At 35.3% G+C, this 15,857-nt stretch overlaps 1 protein-coding gene across 1 annotated transcript in view; it reads right to left on the reverse strand.

Annotated features, from left to right (window-relative positions):
* The window catches only part of LOC149782120 (uncharacterized), an 83,382-nt gene extending 69,190 nt beyond the window's left edge, over window positions 1–14,192 (reverse strand). Inside the window, exons 1-4 of the mRNA XM_089935069.1 lie at window positions 14,111–14,192; window positions 10,152–10,275; window positions 8,057–8,194; window positions 6,056–6,221 (exon numbers count right to left, since the gene is read on the reverse strand). Of these exons, the coding sequence (XP_089791195.1) occupies window positions 6,056–6,221; window positions 8,057–8,194; window positions 10,152–10,275; window positions 14,111–14,131 (449 nt within the window). The 5' untranslated portion in view covers window positions 14,132–14,192. The remainder of the gene's footprint in view (window positions 1–6,055; window positions 6,222–8,056; window positions 8,195–10,151; window positions 10,276–14,110) is intronic.
* Window positions 14,193–15,857: the final 1,665 nt, after the last annotated feature.

Raw genomic sequence — 15,857 nt, forward strand, 5'->3', positions numbered from 1 at the left:
CTCGGCGTATAGTCTGTTTCTAAATTTGGTAGTAATTTTTCCGCACCAACATGACGTTGTAATCACACTACATCCTATTCATTGTTGTTTCTCTTCCACATAATAGCTTATTTTTCATAAAATGTTGAACTTTACTAACTTTTTTACAAGATCAGTTTAGTTTGCTTAATACCTCTTGCCATTTATTGTCATTTTTACATTGAATTTTGTAAAACTAGCCATAAACCTGACCTAATTACTCGACTGAACTGCTGACAGAAACAGTCCAAAGTAATATATTTCATTTCTGTAGCCCAAATGGATAAACATGACATCTTTTCAAAGCTATGTGCAGAATAGGGGAACATATCGTGAGTCAGGAAAACAGGGGGGTGGTATCCTCTGTGTCCAAAATTAATATTATTTTGAACAAATATTCTGGTGACCATTGCATCTATTCAAATGGTAAGCATTGCTGTATTTTATTTTTGTCAATCGCTCGAATTCTGTATGCATTTTGCTTCAATATTGGAAACGAAAACCTTAAGTGTGCAGAAATGACCGACAGCAGTGTACACTAGCGAACAAGACAAATTCAAATGCAAACTGCACAGATCCAGATTTGCTATCACATAATGCAGTTTGCTTGAAGCAATCAGTAAAGAAACATAAACCATGATTTGTCAGCATGACATGTGATTGCAGATCAGTGTCTGAGTCATTTATAGTTGGACATGCCTTGCAAGTATTTTTGGTACTTATATTAAGGAGATGTGTGAATAATTTAAGAAGTGTATATTGCATACAAAAGGAACACTATTACAGCATAAGTCTGAAGTCTGTGATGGTTTCATTTGTCCAATACAAGACTACCCTCAACAACAACAACGTTTCAAAACATTAGGAAATATGATAAAGCAATATCTCAGTATCTAATTATCTTCAGAATAACCATTAGTACTTGGCTATTTATTCTGACCGACCTCTGTATGTGGATGGTAAGTAAAATTCCTCTTCTTTTCACTCATAGAATTAAATCCTTCATAACACACATATTCTTTGTAGTAATCCCTGTCAGAACATAACATAACTACTCTGTATTCATTGTCTGTTTGCCTTTTTTAATTTTGGCAATATCACCCCAACACCAGAAAAGTCACAAAAAGACCAATAAAAAAAAAAAAACAGAGATCTACTTGTTGGTCTATCTATGCTACCGGGACTAGCAACAATCGACCAACTTTTCAAGGTAGGAAAAGTAACAGCTGAAATTGACCAAATGATGGCTAATTCCTTTTTTTTTATATAAAATATACCCAGAAAAAAGTAGTTTTACTGAAACTTCAAAGAAAAGATCCCCTCTGAAGCACCAATCGTTCTGTATAACTACTATGCAAATGAAAAAAATTCAGTCTCAATCAATGTTCTACAATTATTTGATGTTGCCACCACAATAAGAAACAGATATCTGTTTGGTCTGCCAAGGCTGTCCTTTAGCAGTCACTTCAGTAACACATGCACTCTTCATCAAAGAAAGCCGAATACAATCTTCAATAAACACAAATTACCTTTCATCAAAGGAAGGCAGCACCATACTTAAATAAAAGAATGGAATCTGACTGTTGCATTTTCCAAAGTGACTGGAACACGATTATTGTGCCATGAAAGTTTTATTTTTCCTGGAGAAAAAATTATGCTTATGGTCACTACCAATGTCAGCATAAAATGCAAATTAAATTTCCAATCTTTTGACACCATAGATATATGGTTGTCATGTTAACTGATGATGGGGTATCTTGCAAAGTTGTCTGTTAAACTTTTTAATTGGTTCAAGTTTTCATTTCCATTTCAATAGCCTCATCCCCTGGGTATCCTCGGCAAGATGATACTCTCTCCAGCTGACCAAATTCTAGGCCAATTTAAGTATATGTACATTTTGCATGTAAACAGCCATACCATGTGCTCCTTATGATGACAATAGTGAATTGTTAAGTGACAACTGGATATAGATGAAAATGAGGACTACCAATTTTATTTTATAAATACATGTTATTTGTGTTTTCTAACCAGACGTGATTCATACATAAAGTTTATAACATGTGATCTATACTCGAATTCATGGATTTATTATACACAAGTACAGTACTTAACATATTAAGGATTGTACTACACAAATGTAAGCTGTCAATATACAAGTGTTTTTCAGACTAGCTTGTCCTCATTTAATGAAATGCATGTATTTTTGTGCTCACTTTTATTGCCCACCCACCCCCGCCTGTCATATTTTAGGCAAATGTATAATTTTCTTCAGCTAAATGACTTGGTTGGTTATGACACGGTTTGGTTTATAACATGGTCGAATCCTTGAGGTTGGGTAAAAGACCCAACCCAGTTAATGTGGACCAACAGAGCAGATCCGGAAATGACTGAACCCTTCATTATGGATCAGCCTGTCATCAAAATACTGGAGAATCTGGGTTCCTGGTAATCAGAGATATACTGCTACTACTCCCATTAACTCGGGTGAAGACTCTTGGCGCAGAAGAGATTCTAAATAGCAGATCCTGGAACTGAAGAACGTCCTGGTCCAAGCAAAACTGGAGGTCATTCCAATGTAGCAAAAAACTGAGGATGTGCAAATAGGTCAATAGATGTGCAAGTAGGTCAATAGATGTGCAAGTAGGTCAATAGATAACCTTATCTGACAGACACATCATGTTTCAAATTAGGAAGTGGTCTCATTCTTGAAATAGTGGGGACGAGTCCTCTGCTTCTAATAGAGCAGTCCTTAGAAGGGCCTTACAACGGTTAAGAAAGACCTTTAGCAGAAATTCTGCTGATAGAAAGCGAATGGCAGGATATATTGGCCACAGCTTAAAGCACACATAACACAGCCAGATTCAGAACTGGATGAAGTAGCTAAGAAGTTGTCAGCATGAGAAGCTATGGTGACCTGAGGCCTAGAGCCCTTCTGCTCAATGGCTTCAACTGCTTTAATGGGAAGGCATGTCCAGGCTCTGGCTTTGTTTATATAACAACAGATATATTCCAGTGCATTTTATCTCTAAGTTTGCAGCTTCCTTTCGTGGCGAATTTTAATTTCTCCACTCCAAACCCAAGACTGTACTACAAGTTTAAACAGCCAACAATGTTGTCCCCTCCAAATAAATTGTTGATGGTTTATTTTGTCACCAATAAGAAAAACAATTTCACAATTTGTGACGTTGGCAAAGCCCAGCATGATCCCAGAATAAACTGTTTAAATGTTATTTTCCACAGTTTCAAGAACAAAAAGTATTTTTTGGGGTATGAGAAAAATACATCTATATTTGAAATTTCAGGAGCCACAGCATGATCCTCTTATATTAGAATTCATACAATATCTCTTCCCCAAAATGATAGTTAACTTTTTATACATTATATTTGGTACTTTTAAGAAGAATTTTTTTTTCATGAACATGAAAAATAAATGCATATAAAATTTTGGAAGTCATGCCACAATCATGATATATCTGAATTTGTATTATAACAGTGCATGCTATTGTGGGGTCACACTGTAATACCCACTTAGGATGCACCTGAATCCAACTGGGGAGGTTTAATGAGTCGATTTGGGAAATTTGTCCAGTGATTAAAGACAGAAACCATAGGTCTCAAGGTAGAGGGAGGAACAGACCATCTACACTGTTGATTAAAGTCTTTGCCTGTGGAGAACATGCAATGTCATCTCCTCTACTCTAGGTCTAGTAGCCCAAGGGGTCATAAGGGACCAATTAACCTAAAGGTGGAGGGTCCCATATCCCAAAAACATTAGCTAGTATGATAGTGATGAGGGAATACCAATCCAGTCCCCTTCCCTAGTCTAAGCCTGGTGGGCAGACTCCTGAAAATACACAGAATGGGACAGTAGATGGGAGTACTCAGTCCATACCCTATCTTCATACCAGAGGACAATGAGTGACAATCAGAGAATATTTCATCCTCAACTGATTCATCACTCAGATATATGCAGTGCTGATCCTTTCTTACTGAGGGGTGTTACACACTCCCCTTAAAATGTTATGAGTGGTGCACCACCTCCAATGTAGGAGGGAGCAACATGCTTCCATGAACACAAGATGTGTGGTGCATTAGCTCCCTATTCAGAAGGAGCAACATGCTACCATGGATATGAGATGTGTGGTGCAGCATCTCACTAATGGGAGGGAGCAACATGCAGTAGTATGTGGTACTCCACCTCCGTCCTTGCAATTATGAATAGGCATATGATGCGCCACCTTCCTAGTGAGAGGGAGCAACCCAATGATGTATGTGTATGGTGCTCCACCTCTCTAACAGGAAGGAGCAACCTACTGTCCTGAATGCTTAGAGTGTCCAACATCTCCTCTGGTTTGAGGGGAGGCGATTAACTCATCAAATGTTCAGTCCCTCCATGTGATGTGCCCTCACATGCCACAAACGTTGGTCCCATAGACTTCTGGAGCCCTGGTGTGCTCTTCTGAGCCAAAGAGCAAAGCCCCTCAGAGTTGTTTCAGGACTTTTTTTTACCTTCTTTGAGGAGCCTGTGAGAGAAAAACCTGAAAATTCTGACGATGAGGGTTCTGCCACTCACAGGTTTCAGAAGCCTGTAGGTAGGGCTGGAATCAGCTTAATTCCAGGTATCAGGACACAGTTTGCAATGTGGACAATGATTTTTCCATGTACTACTTTGAGCAATAGATGCAGTCTGGGTGAGTGTCTCAAGGGCTTTCTTGTGGCCACACTGCCCTACAGACTGTCCTGACAGTATTCTGATTTTTGAAACAAAATAATCACAATTTATTTAAATGTCATTTATACAGCTGGTTGTATGCAATTCCTACTAAGTAAGCCCATGTGTATGCACTAGGTCAACAAATGAGGACCTGTGTTCCTGTCTTTTTCCTTTCATTTCTCAACCTTAAACTGTGAGAAAAAAGGAAGACAAACATGCAATAACAGATGAGATTTTTCTGCTCTTTTCATGCGATAGCAAACATTATTAATAAACAATGTGTTGAAGGAAACAATGATAATAACGAGAGAGAGAGAGAGAGAGAAAGAGAGAGAGAGATAAAGAGAGAGAGAGAGAGGAATAAATAAAACCTCTCACTGCCCTTTAATGCTAGGCAAGTTGTGCCTTAGCACAAGGACTTAACCATACCTATGTTGTATCTTGAAAAGTAGGATGGTGTCCACAAACCCCTAAAGGGTGGGATACATGATGTAACTCTTTTGTCCCTTATAGAACTGAATTCCAAAAGGGAGAAAATGTTACCAGCACATAATGTGAACCACAAAATGGATAGTGTAACACTTAGATACAACTGAAGAATGGGACCGATCCGGTGACCTAGCGGTTAGAGCATCTGCCTCACATGCGGGAGGTCACAGGTTTGAACCCTGGCTGAGTCATTCCAAAGATAATGAAACAATATTCTCAATAAATAAATAATGCCACCGTCTCTGCCATGCCATACCAAAGACTGATAAAAATGGTACTAACAGCTGCCTCGCTAGGCACTCAGCATTAAGAGGTTAGTGTTAGGAGTGGTCAACCTGGTGTCAGAATAATGTGACTGGGTGGAACATCATGCTACATGTCTGTGGCATGATACCCCAGTGCCAGACATCACTATAAACTGCCACAATGCAAACACGGTAGCTATATGACTGAAAAATTGTTCAAGCTATGTTAAAAATCCAAATCACATATGATCAAAGCATAATGTCCATAAAAAAAGATGTCCTACTACAAGACTCTGGCCAGGTACATGAGTAGATTGTGTAACATTGATTATTCTCAACTCTATGTGAGGATGTATTCACATCAAACTGATGGTGAATTTATTGCACAAAAAAGTATAAGCAACAGATAATGTACTGCTGCTATTAAACTGAATTTCAATCAAAATCATTCATAGAACTGTGCCAGATTAATTGGTTCATGTGAACAAATCAATTTAATAGAACACTGCCGATATCTAAAAAAGAATAACTAATTGTTTCAACACATGTGACTACAGTATTTATGCATTTACTACCTCCTCTTACTTACGGTTTATGACAAGAGCAGTCTTTTTGTACATATTCCTTAGCGCAGTCTTTGGGGAATGGCCTGCAATCGTAGTATATTGTTCCACAGAATTCCTCTGGATAATTGCATTCACAACTATCGATGCAGTTATCTTCCTTTTCATCACATCTTGTAACCCTGCGATTTTCTGAAAAATATTTTTTTATATAAAATTCTCTTTTTGATTCTCAATTAAAACAGAAGAATGACTCTAAAAACAGAAATAACGAACAGTTTCTATATAAAAAAAGTGTTAAAAATTGGTCTTTGGGATGACATGGTTGATTTATGTTAAATGTTTGGTATGTAACAAATTAGATGAAACACCTACCCTCTGGCCCTTGCTTTTCAAGATTATATTAGATTTTACCAAAAAATAATGCTACAATTTAATAGTCATATCGACCATAACTCATTATCATTTTTCCTCCTCCCATATAAACACTAGCACTAACATTGTGTAAAATTCTGTATTATAATTTTTCATACCCTCAAATTTTTGGACATCATTATTGCAGGAAAGTCATTACAGCACTCCCTCATTATAGCAACTTTCATTATAACATTTACTGTTATACAGTAGGTAATACTAAAGTATAGGTCACAGTGACATCTTTTGCTGCATGGGTATAGTAGTGATAAGAAAATGTTTCCAATTAATAAGCTGATTGATTCTAACATAAAAAATATCCAATACATGACTGTTAAACAAATTTCAACAAAGTCACTGAAGAATGAAATGGGTCATAGACTCCTCTCTTGGCAAACAAAGTGTAGTTACTTATCAAATAGTACCCACTCACTAATTTTCATGATTCTAGGTCCTTTATGGACATTAGTATCAGTTTCCTTTATGAACTGATTATATGACAGTAATGATTCTTACTTTTAAGTTGAATGTACAGAGGACGAACTGTCCATGTGTGATATTGCACTTGAAGTGAAATGGTTATGTTATATAAGAAGCTATCAATGTTTATACTTAAATTACAAAATGTATATTTTGATCACTCTGAAGCAGTTGTCAAGCAAGGTGATCTTTTAATATGTAAATACAGTTATTTTACTAAGTTATTTTTCTGTGAAAGATAATAAGGAAGAAAATAAAAATGAAAGTGGAGTGACAACATGCATGACTGCCACCAAGTTTTAGTTTACTGTTTCTCTACAAGGACGTAAACCATGCTCTATGGCAGCCAAAAAAGTAAAACATGGCACAACTAAGAAGCAGACAGTTTCAGCTACTTCAGATTCATAATGACTTAAATTCAGAGACTCTGAAGGAAAAGTGTTTTTCATTTTATCACAAACAATATCCCAGACAGAGCTATCAACTGCTGGCTTAGTGGTGGTTCATGTCACCAATATGTACATTCTTTTAAATCCAGTTTCTAACAAATAAGACCAATGCAGCCAAATGTATAATAAGAACATATGTTTTGGAAAATTAAGTCCTCTGAAGAAAGAAAAAAATATCTTGTACATGTATTTATTTTGTATAGTCTATGGATTAAAGTGCATATATCTGTTCAAATCTATGCAAGTGAATAAAACTTTGGGACACGTGAAAAAGTATAAGGGACATTTCTTTAAGCTACCTGAGCTGGACAAATGATTTAAAAAAGAAACATCTGATCAGCCCTGTTTGCAGAACACACACACACACACACACACACATATATATATATATATATATATATATATATATATATATATATATATATATATATATATATATATATATATACATATCTGCTACAAATTTCTTATAGGTTGCCGTATATGTGGATAATCAATCAGAAGGCAGTTAAGCATTTCAATAAAGATGCAATGTAATTTATTATAGTGCAGAAAGCTTTAGGATGTCCCCTAAATTACTGATATTATCATGGCAACACATGTAAATGCTTTATGTTGCCTTTTACTATACTTTTGGCAGGCATAATAATGAAATATGCAAGGGGTAAAATCTCTCTTACCAACCTTTAGCAACACACTGCAGTTCTGCAGTGCAGGTTGCTTCCGAATCAGTGTATGTTTCATCTTCTTGAAACAAACCCTCCGGACACTTTTGAGTAAAGTCATGTGTCCCATTGCTCAGACAAGGAACAAATTCTTGACCTGAAAGGAATAAAACAGAATTTACATATTTGTAATAAACAGTATGAATTCAGGCTGCATTCCATTATTTCTTGAAGGGACATAACTTTTTAAATATTGCTGGATAAATTGTATCACATGAGTTTTTCAGGTTTTAATTAACAGGTGATACCAGCCCCTAAACCACCAGTCAATACCATTTCATGTGTGGGGGTGATTTATCCACCTACTTCAATACCAACCAGACAAAAGGTTTGGTCAAGGATGCATCTAAAATTACTGTGTAAGAACCAAAGTGTACCAATGGATGGATGGAAAAAAGGATATTATGGTATATGCGGCACTTTATGGCAGGTATAAAAAAAGTAACCAAAGAGACAATGATATCCTTACATTTTAATCAAATTTAGTTTTCACACCCCATTTTATAGGTGTGTGTGTGTGTTTGTAAAATATCAAACAAGACTTGTAAAATATATAAGATGCAATTAAAACAATTAGACATGTGGTTATAGATGTATCCAAGGCAAACGAAATAAAGCAGTCAAGCAGGTAAAAATATGTTATCTAAGAGAAGAAAGAGATAAATTACTTTGAAATGACCCACCATGAAAGCTTAACATTTCCCTGGCTCAGAAAGCGTCAAATACCAATATGGCCCCATTGTTCCTGAAACAACACGTGTCCATGTGTTTTCAAAACAACAATGGTTTTATATTCTCAAAAGTAACAATTATCAGCATCTTCTCAAAAAACACCTGCCTGCCACGGTATTCTAAAAACTCAAGCTCAATCGCAAAATGTGAAAACTTTCATTCTCAGTTTCAATCCTGACACTTTCAGTATATTCTTAACTCTGGTTCCTTTGTTAGTAAGCTAAATTTCAATTAAGGCAGCATACTGATTTCGAGCTTCACAGCTTAGGTGCCTCGCTCCAAAAGTTTAATTAATACGTGGTCTGAACTTTACATCTCTTTATGTCAGAACAGCAACATTAAATTTTACATTTTGGGCGAACAAATTAAAATAAGAAGTCTTCCGATGAAAACCCATGTTGATTTTACTTTCGGTTCTGAAGAAGCAATCACAAGGTTTTCAAGATGGCTGTAATGGTAACCATATCTGATTCACAGATTGACACCATTTTTAACTAAGATCACCTGGGCATCATAAGAAGTGAACATATAATCCAGGTAGTAGCAATAACATTTCAAGATGGCCATTCAGGTGGCCATACTGCATTTTCCAACAAAACCATTTTCATCAAGGATTGACATCATAAGAAATCATTTATTAAAATGCCCATTTCAATATGACTTTCATTTCAGGAAAAGCATCAATAGCAAGATTTGTGAGATGGCTGCAGTGACATCCATACTGATAACAGTCTGGCACCTTTTCAATTAGGACCAACAAGACATTATAAGAAGTCTTTAAGTGAAAAACCCATGTTAATATGACCATCAATTCAGGAGGAGTAGCAATAACATGATTTTCTAGAGTGCGGCTGTTGTGGCCATACTGGCTGTCTGAGCAGCACCATTTTCGTTTAGGACCAACTAGACCTTGCGATGAACATGAGTGTGTAAAAACCAAAGATACTACAGTAGAACGTGTCTTGAAAGACTACCTCTTGTGGCCAAACAGTATGGTCTCTGAAGACAGGTCATAATGCTACATAATCAATAAATGTGTGCATTAAGAATATGGTCTCCTGAGACAGGTGGTTTCACATAGAAGTGGTCTTTCAAGACAGATTTTACTGTATCTTGTTCTACCATCTGAATCAAACTAACATGATTTTTCAACAAAATAAGCATAAATAAAAGTTACACGACATACCTGTGACTGTAGATGTATACAACACAACTGAAATAAAGCGGTCCAAAATATATGTATATATTGACCGAGACAAGAGAGATAAATCACACTGACCCACCATGAAGTCAACTTAAGAAAAAAGAAATAATGTACCGACCCTTTAATAGCTTAACTGGAATACAGCAGACAGCTAATTTAGTTGGTGGGTCAACATGAAGGACTTGACCATCTGGGCAATCTTGTCTCATATTTTGTTCCACTGCGTGTACAAAAAAAAGACTCTGGAACAAGGAAATGAAAATAAAATTTACATCAATGACTATTTGTAATAAAGAGTATGAATTCAGGCTGCATTCCATTCTTTCTTGAAGGGATATAACTTTTTTAAATATTGCTGGATAAAATGTATCACACGAGTTAACAAGTTTCTATTTAGCTATTTCAAATGCAAAGTCATCAACTCAATGACATTATTCCATGCAAAGGAAAACAAGTTTCTGATACATGTATACTGAACTGGTGATCGCTTGTGAAATATTTACATAATATGATTTCTGTATTTTTACAAGGACCCAGTATTGGGGGGATTTAGTGCTAGTTATAAATCCTGAATCTCAATGAAAAATTTGTGAAGCATCCCCCCCCCCATATTAAAACTTACACTCCACTTATTTCTGACAAAACCATTGATTCAATATCATGTCAAATTGTAAACAATCCTGAAATTGCAGAAATGTAGAAGTCCAGCTTTCTAAAAAGTGAAGGATGATACAATAATGAGGTCCAATCTCTCAAATATCTTCTCACAAGCTGCAATTATCAATTCTGCTCAAGTCAGCTGGAGTGTTGATGTTTCAAGATCCACTGATACAGTGTCCTGATCTTCAATGTTGACGTCTTTTTTTCCCCCTTATCTCACTTATTTCAACAGCAAGAACAAACTTAAAGACCTAATAATGTTTCCTACCTTAAATATTCTCAGCATGCTTTTTTATGTTTTCTAATTTCATGGTGTTTGTTTTTGTAATCATATCATTATATATGTTTTTTATCTTATAGGTGTTGTCTAATGTTGTATAGCACTTAGAGCTTCTAAAGATTAGGCACTATACAAAGTCCTCATTATTATTATTATTATTATTATTATTGTCTCTTTGTGCTGCTCAGTCTTGCAAATGTGATTTCAGTTCATCCTAGTGTTTGTTTAGTGCCAAGTGTAATATATATGGCAGTCACAAGCAACTGAGTGATTTCATTGTCTGTCTGTTTAGCTAACATCATTATACTTTGTTTGATGGGTTCGCATGTATCAAAATAAGAAAAATTTCAAGAATAAATTTCCTGCTGAGTAACTTGCACCCAAATAACAAATGAACAACTCCACTTTCATTGCTGTTACGTAACTATATTGTATAAATAATATTGTAAATAAACTAATAATAACATCATTTTGTATATACTTTTTAACATGCTTTGGTTCCAAGCAAATGTAGTCAGTACGAATTGATTTAACTTATCACCATGTACATGTACAGACAAGAAAGCACATAAGTGTTAATGCCATGAGTACTTTTCAAAAATAACATTCTTGGAAATAGAGACTTGAGTTTATACTGAAAATTCAAATAAGGATTTAATTCTTGAATTGTATTATCCTAATCCAACAAAAGACTCTTGGCATATTGGCATTATACGGGCCACCACAGGCATTTCAATACTTTCAGTGTTAGACTTAATTTGGATTTCCACTCAAGTTTATTCAGAATTTTAATTATTAGGACTTGTGTCTGTAATTCTAGAACTTAGGATTTAATGTGCAGTACCAAAGTTCCTTTTTTCTTAAATTTTAACACTGTGTTTGGGGGAAATCAATTATTCATTGAATTTTACAAAGCTTGCTGCTTCTCACTCTTTTCTCTTACTTATTTTAAGACCATAGAGTCGTACGTAATACATGTGCATATCAGCCAATCAATATGTAGTTTGGTTCATGATTTAAGAAGAAATCTGTATTAAAAGGGTTGCAACGTTAAACAACTTCTTTTGCAAAAAGTTAAGTAAAATGATTTTCTTAAATTATATAAAAATTATAAAATATGACAGAAAGATAATTATCATAGCCATTCAATTTTGATTGCTAGATCCCATTTTGCTGTCAGCATCACCATAACTCACATTGTATCCTGATTTTCTAAAGCTGACAACTCTGCGTGATCTAGCAATCAAAATCACGTTACTATGATAATAATGTATGTATTAATCACATTATTTAGAGCTTCAAAGTAAGCATTGATTTTACAAGGGCCGTAATCCTTAACGCCTTGATTTTAGATCATGTAAAAACAAAGCGGATGATCTACCATTTCAAAACTGTTTACTACTGATACCAGCATTTACATAAAGTCAGTCTAAGAAAACCAGAAATCAGATGGGCAGATGGACATCAGAAGGGGTCACGATACCAGATGAAATGGGCGACTAAGTCACCTAAAACATTTAAACTTTTCCTTTCTTCTGTTAAGAAAGTGAAAACAACTTTGCCCTGCCATTTTTTTTAAGTACATTAACTGACCATATTTTTTTAGATGCCCCCTCACCTTAGCAAGGTTAGTTCTAGTCTTGTATGGTAGCGACATGTATTCATCAAGCTATCAGTAGCTAGGCCTAGTTTTGGTATCAATTACGCTGACAAACAAATTCTTGCACATTCACAGGCTTTGGGTTTTGATAGCTAATTTGACCATTAACCCTTTCCCGAGTAAGTTTGGTGGACATTGGTGTGTCTGTGAATAAAGTACCAGTTTATTAGATTGTCTGTTTTCGTAAATCATCGGGCAAATATATTCAGAAAAATATATAATTCATAGAAAGCAAAGCCTAGGTATTATGTTATTTAAGATTTAACTTAAAAATGCAATATGTAGGTAAGAAACATATAGAACAATGCTGTGTAGTGGAATTCACGAGCAACGCTGTACGGTCAAAGTTGTTTTCTGACTTTACTCGTATTTGCGAAAAGACAGAAAAAACAACAGAGCAGACACTATTTAACCAATGCCTTAAATTACTACAAGTACATAGACAAATAACATGTCTGTAATTTTATGCATTTTAGTGTGTTATATATGAATAGTTACGGTAATGTTTTATCTGCAACAAAGAAATGAGGATGAATAGTATAATCTGAAGACACGTGCATTTACCCTCATGTTTATGGTACAGAGGTTGTTTCAAATGTGTTTAGAAATCTTTCAAAGTGCAATTATTGTGACCTTTTCGAAAGTATTTTTTTAAAAATTTAAAAAATTGCAAAGGTAGTTGGTTAAGCATTTTTACTAACTTGCACTTAAACACTTAAAATAATGTAATCTGGTTACTCAGTTAAAATTTGTTCCAATGTAGCTTCAGTTATTCTCTTTTAAAGTCATATGGTCAAAATAACTAAGAAAATTTTCTACTTGAAAATAAAGTATTGAAGATAACACACACACACACACACACACACATATATATAGTGTTTCTTGCTCCACGTCCATTTCTCCCTGTTGAGCTCTCACTTCTCCCTGTTCTGCCCATAAGAGAAGTCACTTCTCCCTAAATTTCAAGACTAGCTTGATCCCTGCATCAAAGCTTGAAAATTCCACTCATCTGCTTGTATCTACTAGTGGTGGCTTAGTACTAATATTGGTACCCTTACTCCTACCTTCTGGACACAACCACAACAAATCAAGTTGAGGCTACGACATCGTAGCTAGTGGTAGCAGAGAAAGGGCCAGTAACTTTTTCAATATGCTTGCTCAATAGGGAGTGGGATTTTAATTAAATTTAGTATTACTTACAATGTATGATGAGCAAAGTCTATGCAGGACAAGTAAAAGTTCCAAGTCACTTGTCCTGCAGGACAAGTAAAAGTTCCAAGTCACTTGCCCTGCAGGACAAGTAAAAGTTCCAAGTCACTTGCCCTGCAGGACAAGTAAAAGTTCCAAGTCACTTGCCCTGCAAGACACTGCAACATTTGTCGCACTCTAGGCATGATTATAGTACCCATGGATGTGTGAAAGAATGCAATCAATTTCGCCTGATTACACAATCCTGAGTTTCGAGTTTAATATTTACCAAATAAAATATTATCACCATGATGGTCCTGAAATATCACTGTGCCTGATTTGATGTCCCGTCACTGTTCTTTATACTAATGACCTTTTGGCTGAAAGAAAAAAGCTACACATTCAAGCTATTAAGAAAATGTTAACAGTATATAGCAAAAGATGAAACAAGGATATATATGCAGGGAAATGATTCAAAGCAAGTAATTATAATAATAGTTATCCTTAAATCAGTTATTCCTGGTACATAGCTCACGTCTACAAAGCTTTAGTTGTCTCCAGCAGCCACCAAAGTGGTCCTAAATTATCAACAAAATATTGCCCCCATGGTTGATACATAAATCGCAGGACCAAATTTAAGCACATTAAAATTCTTTTCAAGAACTTGTTATAATTTTTCAATCACTTCCTTACATTATACTACCAGGTTTAAAATTTAAATTTAAAAATTAAAACCCCTTTAAATGCATTTATGTTGAGTTCATCTTCAAATTTTTGAATAAAGTGTGAAATTTTCATAGCAAAATATAAACATCAATACATATACAACATTTTGTCAATAAAAGTTACTATCACTACCGGTATTCATTTTCCAGATGCAGATATACTTTGTAAAATAACTGTATTGTATCTTCCAAGTTGTTTTCAATGACTACATTTACTTCTGGTATTCTACCAAATCACTCAATTTTTCTTCTAGCTTACTTAATTCCTGGGACTTTTCTCAAGATCTTTCCAAAGACAAACTTTGATTGAATGGTAAAAGTTCACCACCCTGTATTTTCTCCTTTTCGCATCGCTCAGATATAGTTCCTTGAAATGGAGATCTCACACAAATACAGGTTTGGATCCAACTGGCTGGGAAGGGGGATTTAAGCTGACTGATACCATTTGTCTCATGATCTGTCTAAAAAAAAAGTAGTCAACAACGACTGCTCAAGGGCTCCAAAGTAATCACTAATGATGAGTGTATTTTAGATCTCGTATGTAAGGAAAGGCCATTCTCCTCCATTGTTCCCAAGATCTATTAACTTGTTACACAATGCATACATTGTCAAGGTTTTATCCTTGTTGAACACTCTAATCAAAGAGTATTTGCGATCTTTGATCCAATTTCAACTGAATATCCTCCAAATTCCCCATCTTCAAAGCAAATGGCATTTGCACTGACTTGTTTTACCCCCCAAAATGCTTAAACTATGTGTTGGAATGGAAAAAGACATCACAGGCAAGTGATAATATCAAAGGTATCCAATAAAGGTATAAGGAAGCCAAAATATCAATGGAGCCCTCAAGAGGAAGAAAAAGATGCTTTTTATCATCCCTTTTCCCACTAGAGGCCTTTAGGCCTTTAAAAAAAAATTTAATCATTGTTTTGCAATATGCTTCAGAAGCTATTACAATTTTTCACCCTAGAAGGTATAGTGCATCAGCAATGACCTTTATTAAACACTACATGAAGAGGCCTCACACAAAAACCATGAAGACTGCTCATCCAATTCCTATACCAACACATATGTGCAATATACAGTTAACACAGTTACAATATACAGCCAGTATACAGCCATTAATATGCAAAGTTTACAACTGAATAAATACATATATTCCTACTTCCAATGAAATGCATTGGTCATAAAGTGACTTCTGTCAGTTAGAAAGTATAAAGCATAGAAAAATCTATGTGCCTGAAAGAAACCCCTGAGGCACCCCTACAAAATGCATAATTTTAAATTTATGAATGACACTAGTAAATATTT

The sequence above is a fragment of the Sinohyriopsis cumingii genome, chromosome 15 (assembly GCF_028554795.1).
Source record: "Sinohyriopsis cumingii isolate HCF-2022 chromosome 15, ASM2855479v2, whole genome shotgun sequence".
Taxonomy (NCBI): Eukaryota; Metazoa; Mollusca; class Bivalvia; order Unionida; family Unionidae; genus Sinohyriopsis; species Sinohyriopsis cumingii.